General features: G+C 40.7%; 2 protein-coding genes across 4 annotated transcripts in view; one reads left to right on the forward strand and one right to left on the reverse strand.

The window, feature by feature from the left end:
* Positions 1-8: 8 nt before the first annotated feature.
* CDR2 (cerebellar degeneration related protein 2) lies at positions 9-16,530 on the forward strand. Of its 3 annotated transcripts, none has more exons than XM_032983692.2 (5): positions 9-306; positions 5,736-5,848; positions 10,545-10,709; positions 10,978-11,142; positions 12,339-16,530. In XM_032983692.2, the coding sequence occupies exons 2-5, from the start codon at positions 5,814-5,816 to the stop codon at positions 13,204-13,206; spliced, it is 1,233 nt and encodes a 410-aa protein (XP_032839583.1). In that variant the 5' UTR covers positions 9-306; positions 5,736-5,813; the 3' UTR covers positions 13,207-16,530. The 3 variants fall into 3 exon arrangements, with proteins under 3 accessions (XP_032839583.1, XP_032839581.1, XP_032839584.1); XM_032983690.2 differs by having other exon boundaries at positions 13-306; positions 10,561-10,709; XM_032983693.2 differs by lacking the exon at positions 9-306 and adding an exon at positions 7,825-7,876 and having other exon boundaries at positions 5,766-5,848; positions 10,561-10,709.
* The window catches only part of POLR3E (RNA polymerase III subunit E), a 30,261-nt gene continuing 28,951 nt past the window's right edge, over positions 16,053-17,362 (reverse strand). The window contains exon 21 of the mRNA XM_042798925.1: positions 16,053-16,901. Within this exon, the coding sequence (XP_042654859.1) occupies positions 16,845-16,901 (57 nt within the window). The 3' untranslated portion in view covers positions 16,053-16,844. The remainder of the gene's footprint in view (positions 16,902-17,362) is intronic.

Here is a 17,362-nt window from a genome sequence, read left to right on the forward strand (position 1 = left end):
GGCGGCTGTAGCTTGCCACGTTGTCGCCGGCAGCTTCGCGCGCCTCGACCAGAAGGGGGAGAGGTTCGGCAAAGTCCGGAAGCGCTCGGCAATGGCCGGAGGCGGCTTTTAAGGAGAGGAGCGGCTGCCGGCTTGCCCTGCTCCGCTGTCGCTTGGCGTGAGAGGACTCGTTTGTGTGGGCGCTGGCCGCCTCATCCTCCCGCCGCGCCGTGAGGGGAAGGGGCGCGATGCTGGCTGACAACCTGGTGGAGGAGTTCGAGATCCGCGAGGATGAGCCTTGGTACGACCAACAGGACCTGCAGCAAGGTGAGCTGGGGCGGGGGAGAGGGAACGGCGGCGGACGGCGGGGAGCCGCCGCCGCGGGGGGCGTGTGAGGGAAGAAGGGGCTGTGGCAAGGAGGGCGTGTGAGGGAAGGGAGTGTGGCGAGGGGGACTGTATGAGGGAAGGGGAGGTGAGGGGGCTGTGTGAGGGAAGGGGCTGTGGCGAGGGGGGCGTGTGAGGGAAGGGGCGGTGAGGGGACTGTGTGAGGGAAGGGGGTGGCGGGCGGGCGCAAGGCACCGCCAAAAGCGGCGGTGCGGAGCCCGGGGGGGCGCCGGGCGCTCGGGCGGGGCGGGGGGAAGGGCGTGAGGGGGCCGAGGCCGGCGGTGAGGGTCGCGGGGCGGCGGCGGCGGGAGCGGGGCTTGTTCCACTGCACGGCTCTAGCCGGGAGCCCGGGCTCCCCTCCCGGCCGTGGTTCCCGCCGCACTGGGCGCGTAGGCAGAGGGATCGCTGTTACCGATAAAGATTGCAGCCGTCTTTGTTTGATGGAAGAGGTTGCTGCAGCCGAGTTGAATTGTGTCTGGGCCCCTCCGCCGGGAGGGAGGTGGCTCTCCGAAAAGTTGCACCTTGACAGAACGTAGAGCTGCTCTGGGCAGGCGCTGGGTATAGCGGGCGCTGGAATCATCGGGGTGGGTTGCTGTATTGTGCTCTGTTGAGCCTTTTTGTAAAGACTTCCAGTCGGTGAAGTTGTAAATGTAGCTGTGTTCACTTAGTTGCAGGTCCATTATTAAAACTTCCTAAGCTTTCTTCTTAAAATATACGAATAACTCCGCTATGCATCAGAATTATGCATATATAGCTCTTGTATGTCATTCTGTCAGTATGTCTTAAAAGTCTATAGGCAAAAGGTAAATGCTATTCTCATTCCACAGATGAGGAAGAAGTCACAGGAATACACTAAGTATAACTGCACTTAAAAATCTTCTACAGACACGATATGGAAAGAATGTGCAATTTCCTTAAGAGCTTAGTGGCATTTATGACTGTTACTTACTTAGTTCTACTTTTTGTTATTAATCTTGAGTTAGTTTTAAAAGGCCAGCTCAAAGCTGTGAGTGAGGTGGCTTTCTGCAAACCTGCGCCAGCCATATGCTTTCGGCTTTTACAGTGAAGTACGTGAATTCTTGGGACTGGTAGGTGCTACTGTACTATAAACCATAAAGAAAGATACATTTGAAAGCTCTCCCTAGTGAAGCAGTTTTCAAACTGAGATCAGGCATGTGACAGCAGAAGCTTTTCTGGAGACAGGAATAGGTCTCTAATTGTATGCTTTGACTATAAAATAGCTAACTGTTTGAAAGCTTTATTTAGGTACTCTTTACTTGAAATAGATGTTTTCATGGCTCTAGGATACAAACCAATCAATTTAAATAAGATCCTGAAACCCTAGTTTGCTGTCAAAGGGAAGAGTTGAAAATTTGAAGGCATGATTTAGCAGTGTTTTTACTACATGTTTGTGCTGTAGAAGACCTAGGAAGAGACTTCACGACGTATAGCAACTGACTTCTTGCCTTGTTAATGTTTCTTTAATTTTTTAATTAAAATGAGTGAAATAATCACCATTTGGCTCCCTGCTGTGAACTTTTAAGAAACAGTATTCCATTCTAGAGGTTAGTGCATTTTGAGGGCTGGTTAATGCTCTCTCAACATTTGAACAATCTTTTTCTGGGGATTATCTCTTTACAAGCCTAAATTGAAGTGACTGATAGCCTTGGCAAAAGGGAAAGGAGGAAAATAAACTGATGGGCAAGTTGTAATGCAAAGAAGAAATTCCTTAGAGGAATGTTTGTTTAAATGTTCTGTTATACTTTACTCCCAGAGTCTGGAAGATACTCTTCCTTCTCCTGAGACTGAGCAATACCAAAGTATGTAAACAGAGTAGTAAGATTGCTTAAGTATCAAGGTCGCTTGAAACTTTTCACAAGCCGTTTGTGCACAAGTAAAAACTGAGGAGTACGTTTATGAGAAAACCTAGGTTGTAAAATCTTAGGAAGTGCCATGAAGCAAGATTGTAGTCCTTGTCAGTCAGTCTTTGAAACATGAAATTGGGGTAGGGTTTTGGAAAAACTTGGACAGTCTTTGTATGTACCAAAAGCTTTTGCCTTAACAATGGAGGTGGGCTTTTCTGGCATGCTGTTTATGGGAACAGAATACTCATGGAATTCTTTTAAGGATGGGAACAGCCATTCTTCCTTCCACAAGATCCATGTTGTGATGCAGTATGCTGACCTTTGAAAAAGAATTTTTATATGACTGCTCTTTTTCCATCTTGCTTTTAATTGCTTTAACGGAACAGAAGGTAATCTGAACATGGAGTATGAAATATAAAGCTAAGTAAAAAAAAACCTCAAGGGGTTAATTTTATAGTTAAGTAAACTTCAACCAGGCTTACTTATATATCTTGCACTAATACCTTTTGCTGCTGAAAAAAGCAGGCATATTTTTACATTGAAAATTCTCTGAATCATTTTGTTCGGTGGGTTATGAAAAAGTAGAAGGATTTTGGCACTGTTTTTATTTTTTTTCTCAATTATAGTAACTGTCAGAAGAGATTGTGGAGAAGTGCTGGTAAGTGAGGGCTGTTTAACATCACAAAATACTTATCCTTGAAGTCTTAGTTTAGAGATTTCTGATGGAGCTGTTAAAACATCAGTACAACTGATCAGATTTACTAAACCAAAGATCTTAAGATCTGCACATATGCAGTTTGCATTATTAAAAACCTCTCTGCTTACATACATCTTCATGGTAAAAAGGAAAAATGTGTGTGTGGCAGAACTTCGCTGTTACTTTACATAAATTTGCAACCAAAAATGCATTGTGCTTCTAGTATTGTACAGTAACTCTGCAAGAGAAAGGTAAACCGTTTTTATTCTTAATCTGGAGAACGTGTATATATATATTGCACATATTACTCTCAAAATTTGCTCTTTATAGTGTACTTAATGTAGAAAAATGGACACAAAGCAAATTCTTACTTTTATAAGAGGTGAAATTGTTTCAGTTCCTGCTTTCTTTAGGGGTAGGAGTTAGGGTTTTATTGCATGTTCCTGAGCTCTTCCACTTGTCTTTTACCCCTCAGAAACAAATTGCCTTAATTATAAAATAGCATGCTTCTCCCATAGTAACTCATTTGTGCTTCTGCCATTCTAATGAACAGAATGAGTGTGTAAGTATAATGACATGAATTCTATTACTTCCATTGTATTCAGAGTACTGTGTGGTGTGTGCTACTTGATTTAGTAGATGAGGGGGCATTTAAGATTGAAACTACCAACTCCTAAATGTACTTAAACTTCAACACAAACCTTCCCTTTGGGAAGGGAAATGGCAGCAAGTAATTCTATTATGCATTACATCTTTAACATAATCCTAAATCTTCTTTAAAGCTCTTATTCTACTCTAATAAAATAAAAGAATGGACTATTTAGTCTTTGCCTTGAATGATGCCGGTATTGTTCATTAGCTTTACATATTGTGGTTCCGAGTAAAGATTTGTATAGTATGAGAACTTAGGGATCAGGACTCCATTTTATACAGGATGACAGATTCACTGAATTTGAAGACTAACATATTTCATCATGTGATAGAACAAACAGCTTGATGTTTGAATGGGAGTTATTCTGTCCGTGGGTAAACAGTATACAATCTCCATTTAAAAATGGGAAAAACTTAAGCAGAAGGCCTTAAGATTTCCTTACCCAAATACTCTGAACCCCAGCTCTAGAGTAGGCTGTGTTTCTTAACAAGTGGTGTTACAATGAAAAAGCTATGTGAGGATAAACTCCTAAGTATAGATCAGTATGCCGTGTGGCTCTAGTCATACAGCTTCTGAAACTGAGGAACTCCCATGCAGTGTTTTTTGTTTATAATAATTTTTGTGGCATTTATTCTAAGAATCTGACCTTAAGGTAAGAAACAATGCACTGGAGCTGTAAAGAATGTGTAAAGAATACCACAGCTGTTGTTTTGCCAGAATTGGACATCTGCAACTTAATAGACAAATGTTTCTACTCACCCGTCCTTGAAGTCTGAATTTGGTCTTTCGCTTATGTGTGTAGATGGAGTAATCATTTTGGATAGGCTGCCAAACTGAAGGTTAGCACAAAACAATCCTGGAACAGTGTTCTATCTATTACAATGACTAGCTGATAAGATAATTGGGAAAGGGCAGGAAAGAGGTAAGATAACATGTTTAAACAAGGGCATAGTAATCAAATGAAAATGGAATGTGTTTTCTCATCTAGCTAGAACTACTGATGATGCAATACACGTCTCGTATTAATTTAAGTCTTCATGAAGTGAATCTAAGTTTTACTTGACTTTTCTGTCTCTCTCCCATTAGTGATGCTAGTTCTATGTGAAAACTAACAAGATTGTATTACATGTATGCAGACGACAACTTGGTCATGGTCCAAGTGATGGGAAGGAGGTGGAAAATCAGAGATTTTTAGAAATCTGTTGGATTCTTAACATGTAATACCCTGCACAGAGTAATTACAATTTTAGCAGTAACACCAGGATTTATTTCTTTGTCGCATTATGTTAGCTTTTAAATTACATGTCTTTAAACTTAATACAGAATATTTAGGACTACTGATACTGTTGAGCAAATATCAAGCTTCCCTCTAGAAAGGAACTAAGTGTTCAGATGACTTATTTCTTAATTTGAAACAACTACAGTCACTGTACCCTGGAGGTGATTGAAGATGACTGATGTGAAATTGAGATTAAGTGCCTGAGAACAAATGACATTTAAAATGATGTTTTGGAGCACATAAAACAATTCTTGTCTCCTAGCTTTATGAGCTTGAAAAGCAGAATAGCTACATCTCTTTATCAGTTTTATGTCTCTTGATATTATTGTTTCACCATAAAAAGCATCTGAAATTTTCATTTAGCACTTTGATCTGGTGTGACCTGAGCCCCTTGGTGAAGGGGTAATGGGGAAGAACAGCAAAGTAAACAAGAGTGCAGTCAGCTTTGGCTTGGGTCTAGCCTGACGAACATTACAGGGTCTTTTATGCTTATTCTAAAATATGAGTGCTATAAGCATGATGAAACGTGGCTGACAGACAGCTTGGGTAGAGATGCTGGTACAGTACTAGGCAGATGGTGGGAAGTGAAGAAAAGGCTGGATGTGTCTGATCTGTGGCTGAAGGACCAAAGGAGGATCTAAGGAAGCTTCATGAAATAAGAGTATCTTTTAGGTTTCAGGACTGACTTAGACTTCCATTATAGATGGTATATGAATGTTCTACTTAAGTATAAGCTAACTTTCTGTTTGGGTACTGGAAATAAATTAGAGCAGTTACGACAGCAATAAAAAACCCACCCAAGTATTTGATTAAAGTGCTTTAAAATTAATTATATTATTGGCTCTATAACTTACCTGCAAACATGGTTTCTTTGTTTAGATCTTCACCTTGCTGCTGAGCTTGGGAAGACACTACTGGATCGTAACACTGAACTAGAAGAATCTTTACAGCAAATGTATGCAACAAATCAAGAGCAACTGCAGGAGATTGAGGTAAACATTTAAGGGATCCAAGTGTTAAAGCATCTAGATCTGTAACATAATAGTTGAGATGAACACGTAAGTTGAGATCTGAGTTTCTTGACATCTGATGGATGCTTTCAAGAAAAACACTGAACAATCTTTAACCGCTTCTGCTACTTTGAGAATTTGAGAACCTGTAGGCTTGATCATAGTTAGTACCGGTTGTGTGGTTACAGGAAGCTTTGTGCCATTAAACTTCATGTTGGATTTGGCTCGTTTAAATGACAAAAGACTGGTATTTTTCTTTATGTACAGAAAAGTTACTTCAGCTGTCTTATTGCTAAACTTTGCTGATCTTGCCATGTAAAATGACTTAAATTATATGATGATAAATAAATTAACAATTTAAATTACTATATGAAAATGTTAGTGATTACAGCACTGAAATGTAAATGGTAGTAAGTGCAGGAGAGAGATTTAAGTAAAATCTGAGGATATGTACTTCCACTAAACTGAGCTGTGGTAAAGGGAGCTAAAGTCTATTTCAATTAAAAAAACCCAAACAAACAAAGCCCATCAAAACAAACACTTAAATAGTATCTAAATACAGGACCTAGTGGATATATTGTTCTGTATTTTCCAGGAAATAAAATCATAAACACCCTTTCAGAACCATTCATGTTTGTGTCACTTGGTGGAAAAACCTGGCCATTTTTGGCAATTTCTTTTTTTCTTAATATTGCCTGTGTCCTTGCAGACATAGGATTTGTCAGCATAATGAATTCTTTTTTAGCTATTAGAGGGCAGTGCATGGCCTCTAATAATTAAATGATTAAATATTCAGTACTTTGATTGACAGCATATTAGAAATGTAGTCAGCATTTCAGTTTGGTTCTGCTGCGAATCATAGGGAACAGGCTGCGACTGGTACACACTAGATTTTTACAAAATCGGAGTTCCATTGTGCAAGCTGTACTTACGCAGTTACGGATGGTGTGTGGATTTTGTACAGCTGCAACTTAAGACTTAAAAAAAAAATGGTGCATCTGTGTTAACATGACTACTATAAAGACTCCTGTATATCTGTAAGTATTAAGCTTAGGATTCAAGTTACCTATTACCACTACAATGATAAAGGTTTTATGTGATGCACAATTTCTGGGTGCAGGTGGTTGTTTTTTTTCTTTTTTAATAAGATAATTCTGATTTGTACATCATACTTTGGCTCTTTATGTGCTAAATGTCTTCGTTACCCTATTTGTTCTGTGATAAAATGGTTGGAATGGCTGATGTTTATCTTAGTGCCACAGCATTACAAAAATTGTATTTACTTATGCAGAGACTTAAAATAACTCATTGCCATGAATGGTTTTTATAAAAAGGTTAATTCTTAAGATTTAGAGAGGACAAACACTTCAAGATGCTATCCAAATACTGTTCTACTTAAGGTTCAGCACCTGTATGAACAACCATATTTAAGGAAGTGTTTAACAGGGTTACAACATGCCGTTTGAAATAACACAGCATAATTTTGCAATAGATAACTAATCTGGCTCATTGAGTGTAGCTACTTAATAAGCAGCTGTATTTTAATGCTATCATGAAATATTATTGAAATTACATATTTATGTTAATGTTGAAGTATATTATTGCTAAGCTGCATTCATTTATAGAAATAGCCTAGTGCTATTAAGGATATAATATCCTGTTGGTTTAAGCTGGTTATTTGATTAAGCTTTTTTTGGTGGGTTAGTGTTTGTTGACTACAAGAGAGCTTCAGCACCAGGAAGCGGTCAGAAGTGTCCTTCTAGCAGTGATCTGTAGTTGGTGTTTTGCAGGGCCACGTACTTCTGTGTTCAGGCCGCCTCAGACAGTGTCAGACTGATTTATTCTCTCAATATTTTGGTTTGCTTAGCCAATCAAAAAAACAAGTCCAGACTTATGCAATACTACTTTTTGAAGGCTTTAGCTGATACCTCTTTTCTCCCCTCCCCCAACATGCACAGGAGTGTGCATTAGGTTGCCCTATTAGCACCTTCCAAGACGAGGGGGAGAGAGGTAGGAGAACAGTTTTTGTGATGCATCTGACATATAAATAGTGCCTGCATGTTTGTTTGCCCAGCTTACTGTCTCGAGTCAAAGAACCTGTAGACTATTCGTATCTGCTGTAATAATATGCTGTCTCTGTTCTACCACCTGTCTTAATTTGCTCTTTTCCCAGTGCACTTTAAAAGTGTATTAGCAACTCAAAACATTTCTTTCTCCAAAGAAATCTCTCTTGCATCTGGACTTATGGTAGGAAAGGGGAAATCAAATGAGCCTCTTCTTCAAATACCCAGAGATAAGCTCAGGATGGAAGAACTGGATGTATTAGCTTACTGGAACAGGGGATTGTTACAGGAATTCACTGAAAAAAATGGGAAGAAAAACAGTATATGCAAGGTGCAGTACTACTTTTTAGCTCCTAAAAGCAACTCAGTTATTTTCATATCTAGATTTCTGTCTTTTTGGGGGAATGCAGGATACCCCACTGCACAGGGTACATACGCAAGTGGCATATCCGGTCTCTATGCTTGATTTTTCTTCCTAATTTTCAAGTGCTTGTCTCTGTAACCTAAAAGTGATCTTTCAGCTGTTCCTGTAACTACTCTGCTGCAGTTTTGACTAGCCTTTTCAGTGCAGTGTATTGGTGTAAGCCTTTGGATTGTTTTTTTTTCCTATTAATTCAAAATCTTACGGGTAGCAAGGTCTAGAACTGGATAAGAAAATATTCTGAAATATGGCACTACCTTATCTGCACTGAAAAGGAAGGGTCAAAGGTTTAGGGATGCTTAAGATTACATCTAATATATTAAACGCTAGCATATTAAGCATTTTATAGCCTTAGATCGTTATATCTGACCTCTGTGCTGACACGTGTGCCACTAACTAATCATTGTAGATGTAATAAATGCTAGATTGAAAGGGCAACTTTAGTCCTTTCTGAATTTCTTCTTGGCACTCTGACATGAGAAATACTGACACTCTCCTTTTACATGTGGTAGAACACAAGAAGTCTCAACTGCTGCTTCATGTTAGCTGCTCAGTTGCAGAGGAGGTGGAATAAACGTTAACTTCTAAAGTATTTACCACGTCTATTCTTTGTTTTGGTGGCCTGGTTATACCAGGCCCATTTGACCTCAGCACTGAAGATACTGGAGACACAAGGTGGAGAAAATGGTGTTTCACCTCTTCCATTCATCTAAAACTTCTGCAAAAGCCCATTGCATTAAGTGGCAACATCTAATTCTGGCACCAAAGTCTTGGTTTCTGGGTTTAGCCAGACTTGTGTTGCTGCAGAAAATCTGAGATCTCCAGCTCCTTCTGAGAATAACCAATAGGGAAAGTTAATCTGAAATGGGTCACATTGAGATTCTGCTGCTAATCCGTGTACTATTTTTGTGTAAATCCTCTTGTCATGTGTGCACAGGCTACAGAAGGATCTAGCCAACTGCTACCATGTTGATCTTCTAGAAGCCTGTATGTAGAAGTTACTAGTCCTAGATTAGCTTATTATCTGTTCTTAAATTGCCTAAAATGTAAACCCATCAATCTTTTAATGAGGTGAAAGGTTAAGTAGAATACTGGAAGTTTTGAGTATATAACAGGACTACATAAAGAGAAGTAATTCTGCCTAGAAATCTGCTGGATGTTCCTACCTAAAGTTTACTTTTCAGTAAGTAGCATGTAGTAATACAGAATATATTGCAAGAAATACATTTTGTGTAAGAACAAAGTATTTTAGACTTAAAGGGTTAGTTTTTTTGTTTAAGCCTGTTTTGATGCAAGCTCTCGTGGATTTTTAGAATTGGATAGGTCCTGTCCTGGGTGGGACAATATAAGACACTTGTATCAAGAGCCCTAGGTGATTGTTAACTGCCCTCAGACTAAGAATTCCAAGCTTTCTGGCATTATTCAAGAAACTTAACAGTCTATGTTGTTAATTGTAAAACTGAGGAGGATTAAAATGAGAATACTTAATGTAGGGTTTTGGTTTGGTTTTTTTTTTTAAAGGCAGGAGACCTTTATTTGGGATTACAGTAAGTGGAATAGCTCCCTGTGGGTAATTACACATTGAATTCAATAATTTGATTATACTTCCTGACACATAGTAGCCCACATACTCTCTTAAGTATGACCACAACCTAAATTCTGTTCTGCTGAACCTAATGCTGCTTCAGACTGGAAAACTTAGGTCATCTGAAAAGAAATTTAATTATGGATGGTGCTACCCAATATTTCAGTTTTAATGCGAAGAAAATTGTTGGGTCAACGCTGTTAGAAAATTTCTGTTGGGGCCCACTGCAACTTTTAGAAAGACTCAGTAGACAGTTAAGGGCTAGGCTGAAGTCTGGATTTAAGGCTGTGTCAGTGATGACTGCAGTACAAATCCAATCCAGAAGGCTTGGGTACTGGCAAAAGCCCAGCTGCAGCAAGGACAGATAAGCACAGCTTGCACAACCAAACACAACTCCTCTGGAGAAAAGGTGGGTTGGTGAGCCTGGGCTGACCTCCATGATGAAGCAAGCTGGCCAGCCACGTTACTGATAGCGCCTTTTCAACTGAACACTTAGCAAAGCAACCACTGGAATCAACAGTTCTGAAACTCAGTAGCTTCTCTATGAATGTGAATAAAAATGCAGAATAGTTGTCCTATCTTTGTGTTTCAAGTGTAAACTATTAACAGCAATACTGTCTTGCAGTACCTCACAAAGCAAGTGGAGCTCTTGCGTCAGATGAATGATCAGCATGCAAAAGTCTATGAACAACTGGATATGACAGCAAGAGAACTAGAAGACACTAATCAAAAACTAGTTGTGGAGAGTAGAGCTTCACAACAAAAGATACTAAGGTAACAGACTTTTACTAGATCCCTGCCCCCCCCTCAGTTGATAATATGAGAAAGAGCAGTCCAGGTGTATTTTTTGTAGTTACTGGGTGGCTGTCTCTATCTAGTGGTGTTCTACAATACTGTTAAATTGAAAGGATAGCTTATTTAAAAGTCTTTTGGGGCCAAACAACAGCCTTCAGAGAAGAAATTGCAATAGGTGGGGATGGGAAATTCCCATGTCCTTGAGTAAACACTCAGATGTTTTTAACAGCAGTCCTTCACCTTTTAGCTTAACAGAGACTATTGAAAATCTGCAAACACACATAGATGACCTGCAACGACAAGTAGAAGAATTGAAAAAGTCTGGACGAGGCCGGATGAACCATGAGAGATCTGACCAGCCAAGATCAATGCACAGTTTCTCATGTTTGAAGGAGCTGTATGACCTTCGCCAGTAAGACTTTTTACCTTGTGTAGCAAAGAGGGTACTGAAATTATTTTAGGCAAAGCTTTAAAAACTAAAACACAAGCAATCTAGCAGAAAAACATCTAATATTCACAACTAGCAAAATATCTGCCCAGTCCTGCACTGTGGTGTTGCCGCTGCTTCTGGTGTACTTCTAGAGCGCGCTAGTCTTTGTGTGAGAACTGCAGGTTCCACTTTGTCTTGGAAGGTTCTCTCCCAAAATCTCCAACCATGTCAAATTGTAGCCTAGAAAGCTCACAGCAATTTGCATCCCCTTTTTTCAGTCAGATAAAAGCACACACACAGATAATCTGAAAAACAAACATCCTAAATACAAAATATTTTCTGTAATTTACCCTTTGGCTGTCTGCGAATATTTTCTTTTCAAGGAAGGGAGGATTCCTGCAATAGCTTTCCTGAACTTAAGCTGGTTAAAATGATGCTTAAAATGCTCAAATGGTGCCTGGAGCTCTGGGCTGCTTTTGAAATTTTAAGCAGTTTTACTAAGCTGAACTGCATTAGTATGCCCATCAGGACAATCACCTGGGGTAAAAGCTCAGACTTGCTTCAATCCTAGAAGGTACTTACATAAGTGAAGCACCTCCACAGACAGGCAGAACAGGCTTTTGTGTCTGGACTTCAGCACTACTTGGAGGTAGGACTGTAGAATAAATCCATACATCCAAAAAGAAGCTATTTCTTGACAACTGAAAAGATAAGTGGATTCCTTCAAACTGCCAAAGGCTTGTGGGAATTCCTGCCCACGGAATAGCCTTGTCAGTTTTGAGGCTTGTGTACACAATCAGTGGTGACAAAAGTTACAAGAGTGGAGTCCTTAAGAAAAAATTGTGAGTATCAGCAAGTATTGTGTGATACATAGAGGCAACGTTTATTTAAACTTAAATTGTAAGTCTTGTTATTCAATAATCTTGTCTGTAACCTGAAACTGTTCACGAGCAGCCATTCTGCTTAAGCTGGGAAGCTTGATTTGAGGGCACTTAAGTATTTACAAACTCTGTTCTTATTAAATAGACTGGTAAGTTAGTAAAAGGACTGCTATGTATACTTTGAGGTGTGTTACCACACAGTTTAAATCTATTATTAGTTACCCAGGACAGAAAAACCTTAGGAGGTGTAGTCAGCTGTACTTCCTACATTTGATAATACTTATTTTGTTTCTGCAGGTATTTTGTTTATGATCATGTGTTTGCAGAAAAGATTACTTCGATGGATAGTCAGCTAAGTCCTCTAGAAGAAGAAAATGAGAACTTAAAAAAGGCAGTAACAGTTCTGCAAGCCCAACTTAACGTAGAAAAAGAGAGGAGAGTAACAATGGAAGAGGAATATAGTCTTATGGTAAAAGAAAACTGTGACCTTGAACAGAGACTTGTTGATATAGACTTATATCGGGCTCGTGCAGAGGAGTTGGAAGTGGAAGTAGCTGAAATGCGACAGATACTTCAGTCTGAAAACACATTCCACAACACAGAAAAATTGGTGCCAGAATCCTTTTTCATTTCATTCAAGGAATCTTTAGAAAGGGAGCTTGGGCAGAGCCCAGCAGATGATGGACTCCTGACTGTATCGGAGCTTGAGAAGAAGGCACTGAAACGGAGCAGCAGCGAATCTTTCCTAAGCAGTGCTGCAGGGGGAGACATCCTAAGGGGCCATGAAGAAACATGTATTAGGAGAGCGGAAGCTGTGAAGCAGCGAGGAATCTCTGTTCTTAATGAAGTTGATGCGCAGTATAATGCCCTGAAAGTGAAGTATGAGGAACTTTTGAAGAAGTGTCAAATGGATGAAGATTCTTTGAAACACAAGGCTGTACAAACGCTGAAGCAGTATTCCAAAGACCTAAATGTGGGGAATACCCAGTATGATCTTTCAGCTAGCAATCAAGAATTCACAGATGCGGAGCTAAGTGACTCTCCCACAAATGCTCTACCTGAATATAAAGCACTCTTCAAGGAAATTTTTAGCTGTATCAGAAAAACAAAGGAAGAAATAGATGAACATAGAGCTAAGTACAAGTCCCTCTCCTCTCAGCCATAACATTGGACATGCTGATGACCTGCTTTCTGTTATGACAGATCTGTTAGTCAAGAAGGGGAAAAACTTCATACAAAATGTCAGAAGACCCCTTATACTGATGTATTTCTTGAGCACTCAAAATGAATGTTTTGAATTGGCTTGTAGACCTGTAGTAACAAGCTAGTTAGTTAACAGCTAGTCTCCCTGTACCTATGTAACAATAGATTTAGTGTTGTTTAGCACTGTCACACAAACTAGTGGTTATAAAGCAAACAAACATCATAACTTAATACTACACTACTACTTCATACTACACTGAATCTGTGGCCAGGGCAGTAATTGACACTAGTTTCCTTAGTCCACTTCAAAAATAAGAGAGCGAAGAGATCTATACTGTATTTCTCACAAGGAACCAGACTCAAGCTTCCTCTGGTTCACAGTGCTGATCTAGCCCTGCACTACATCTCTCTAGAAAATTAACCCAAGGCCAGGCCCTGCCCAGCCCCGGGGCAGCCTCTCCACACTGGAGAAGGAAGCTGGCAGTCTGGCTTTGCTTTGGCAGGGAGGTGGAGAGCTGGCACAGCAGCCTGCACTGTACTTGGTTTAAGCTCATACCATGTTTTTCACATGCACTAAGCTCTCCCACAGATTAGGATGTATGTCTTCCTACTAAGAAAGGATTTGATGTAATGTTTGCGTGGCTGTTTAGGTATGGTTTCTTATGTAGGGCACTTCGTCTTAAGGCAAGATACTGTGAATTGATTATGTATGTTATTTGGGACCTACTGTTCTTTGGTGGAATGTCTGCAAAGTACATTTTTATGTGTATTTGGTAAGATAGAAAGTTGCAATTTAGCTATTTAACTTTAGTTGTAGCAATGACACAGTGGAATAGCTTGTAATCTCACATACCACAAACTCCAAGTGCTTGAAGGAGATGGGCCAGGTAAAATCTTACTGTATTGTTTTGTCTATTGCTTCCAGTGTTGGCTTCTGTGGCCCTATTCCGTGCTGCCTGGGGTGGGAGGATGGACACAATGCTGCCAGAACATATCCTACTGCAAGCAGGGGAGCACACTCCTGTTCTTCTCCTTTTCCACTCCCTAATAATAATAATTCATATGTATTCAAATTCTGAAAAACAAAGAACAGGGAAAAGTATGTTCTTAAAAACTGCTTCAAAGCATGAAGAAAACAAAGGCTAAGAGATGAAGTGGGGGAAAAGGCACAATGAAAGCTGACATCCTTTTCCTCATAAAGGGTCTTGTAGCTTAATTTAGTCAGCTGTTCCTGGGAATCAACTTACTGCCTGTCTGAGTTGCTGTGATAAACCACACAGCTGACACAGAATTTCTCAGCTTTAGTTCAACTGCTGCTGTTCTGTCTGCCTTGTGTTGTACCTGTTAAGCTTGTGTGTAACTGTCCTTCAGTTGCAGTATTAAGTCTTCATATTGTGGGAGTTTCAGAATGCAATACGTGTTTTAGAGAAAGTTATTTAAAAGTGGGAATCTGAAACTTGTGGGTATTTTTCCAAGCAAACAAATAATCCAGTTAAACTATCTGTATAACTAGTAATTATACCCACCTGTGCCAATCAGGAAACAGTAAACTTGGTGCAGATGGTACCTGCATTATCTAGTCTTGCCAGCTTTCCTCCATAGCTCAGATGGGATTCCCATTAAATTGGTATTTTAAAAATGCTAGGCTACATGGAAAAGGATAAGCCTGTCTAGGATAGAAGTCCAGAGAGAACAAAGCAGTTTCTCCTCATTGTTGTGGTGTTTGTCAGTGCTGTTCAAAAAGGGGGGCAGGGGGAGGCAGGAGAGATACTGTTCTGCCATCAGGTTAAGTGTATTGTCACTGCTTCCCTAAATAGAAGACATGTAAAAGCAAATCAGAATTTTTGGTTAAATAGGTGATCTTCAGTGGTTTATTACTGTTGGCTAATTTAGAGCACTATTCATACATACAATTTTTATGCTTTAAAAATAGCAAAACTGTTCTTAGGTTTCCGCAGCACTATTCTTCTGTAATGGAACATGCCATTGCTCTGCTCTGGCTGTGCTGTATTGTACTTTATCACTTAACTGCACATATTGTGCAACGAAACTCCAAAGCTATGTTCTTCTTTCAAAACTTTTCTGGGACTGTGGCCTTCCCTGAGAGCAGCTTTACAGCCGCAGCCCTCGGGAACGCTGTGGCAGTGGGCTGGACCGGGCAGGGCCCAGCCACGGCTGTGTGCCACAGACCAAGACAAAGGCTGCAAAAGCTGCCTGAACTTCCACCACCTCCCTGTTATACTGATGTAGTTAAACTACACCAGCTTATTAATTAAGGTAGAGTTTTAGCAGTTTAACAATAGATGTTTTCCACAGAAATGTGAAATGCCGTAAGAATGTTAACAATATTCTTAGCCAATCTTACCTGGATTAACTACCTTGATCTGCTTATTTTGGTCAACAACTCAACTCAGCCTTTTCTGAGCATAAGTAGATGAAGTTAATAGAATCTCCTTGAGCTTCTCATGTGATGGAAATTATAGCAAAGAACATGACCAGTAACATAACCATGTTCTGCCATGTGTACGGTAGAACATTCCTTATCTTACTGCAGTTAGGCTTCAGTGATAGACCTGTAACAAAAAGATTGGTTACTGTACCTTGGGCCCCAGGCCCTGCGCTTCACAGCTGCCTCTGGGTCCCCCCTAAAGAGCACAATGTGGGCAGAATGTTGGAAAGCAGTTTGTGATCTACCTCCACCCTCTACTGAAACATTCCTGTCCTTTCCTTCCTCCACAAGCCCTCAGGCTATGAAAGGAGCAGGTGCAGTTTCCATTTCTTCTTGGACAAATACAAGGCAGGGTAGAATTGACCTTCGAGATAAAATTTTATTTTAAAAAATTACACAAAATAGAGGTGTTGCTGTGTGATAACTACAGCTGGATGCCTTCTAGAGGGTGCACTCAGTTACTTACCTTGCTGTATTTGCTTACAGTAATACAAAAAGTCCCTCAAAATCCGCACCACTAGAAGAAACCCAGTAGTTGCACATCTGTTTCAAATGTAGGTACTTTTCCAAATAACTAATTTCACAGACAACAGGTGAGAACAGTTGCTATGTAGTACAGAGTTCACAGACAGGGATTTTGTTCCCCCCTTCCCTGGCCTGACACATTTCCAAGACCATGACTATCTTCTCTTTATGAAGAGGGCTGCAAGGGCTATTACAATGCTCAGACTAAAGTACGAGCATCTAGGTATTTAACAAAAACTGGGAGGTTTGTAAACAAATTTAATTTATTGGCATTACTTACAAAATAAAGTATTAGACCATGATTTTCCATCATGTCTGTGTCAGTATATGGTTTTATTTTTTTATAATAAAACAGACGAGAATTGAAATACATCAGAAATCCCAGATTAATCAAGCTGCAGGCAGGGTCCCGTGTTGTCTTCCTAGTTGCTCTCGCACCTCGGGGGCCATGCAAACCCATGTGTGAGTGTGTTGGGATGTCAGTGACTGTCTGCAATGCCCACGTGCCCCAAAGTGGGCCAGGTCCTGCCCCACGCTCCTGAGGCCACGGCATTACTCCGTCTGTGCCGCCCACCGCAGGTTTCCTCTTTCATCCTGGAGATCACTTGAAACCGCTACCACCGCTGTCAGGACTGCACCGTCCCCTTAAGATACCACATTCCGCCGTAGCTCACGCAGCAGTCCTGGGGAGGAAGGGAAAGTCCGTAAGGTCTTGGGAACTATTGTCTGGCTTTGGGACGACAAACGGATCGGTAACAAAAATCTCCTCTCCGGTGCACAAGAGAGAGCATGAGTCCAGAGCAGCAGGTTCTCTCCACGCTGGAGACCAGAGAGCTTAAGTGAAGATGACAAACTCAAGGGGGTGAAGGTTGAGAGGCCGCAGGGAGGCCAAACAATGCAACAGCAGCAAGAAACTGGGCTTTTGGGGGACAAGATGAGGATGGTGCAGAAGCCAGCTGAGGAAAGGTTGTGGGGAGAACTGAGGGGTAAACACAGGCTGAAGCTCAGGGGGAGCCTGAAGGGAGGAGCAGGGGGGGGCTGATGTGAAAGCAGGCGCTGGATCTGAAGCCTTTTAAGAAACAATGTTCTGTGATAATGAACTGTCAAACCTCAGAACCACGCCTGGGGATTCTGACCACTCCGC

The sequence above is a fragment of the Tyto alba genome, unplaced genomic scaffold (assembly GCF_018691265.1).
Source record: "Tyto alba isolate M040663 unplaced genomic scaffold, T.alba_DEE_v4.0 Super-Scaffold_28, whole genome shotgun sequence".
In the NCBI taxonomy this organism is placed as follows: Eukaryota; Metazoa; Chordata; class Aves; order Strigiformes; family Tytonidae; genus Tyto; species Tyto alba.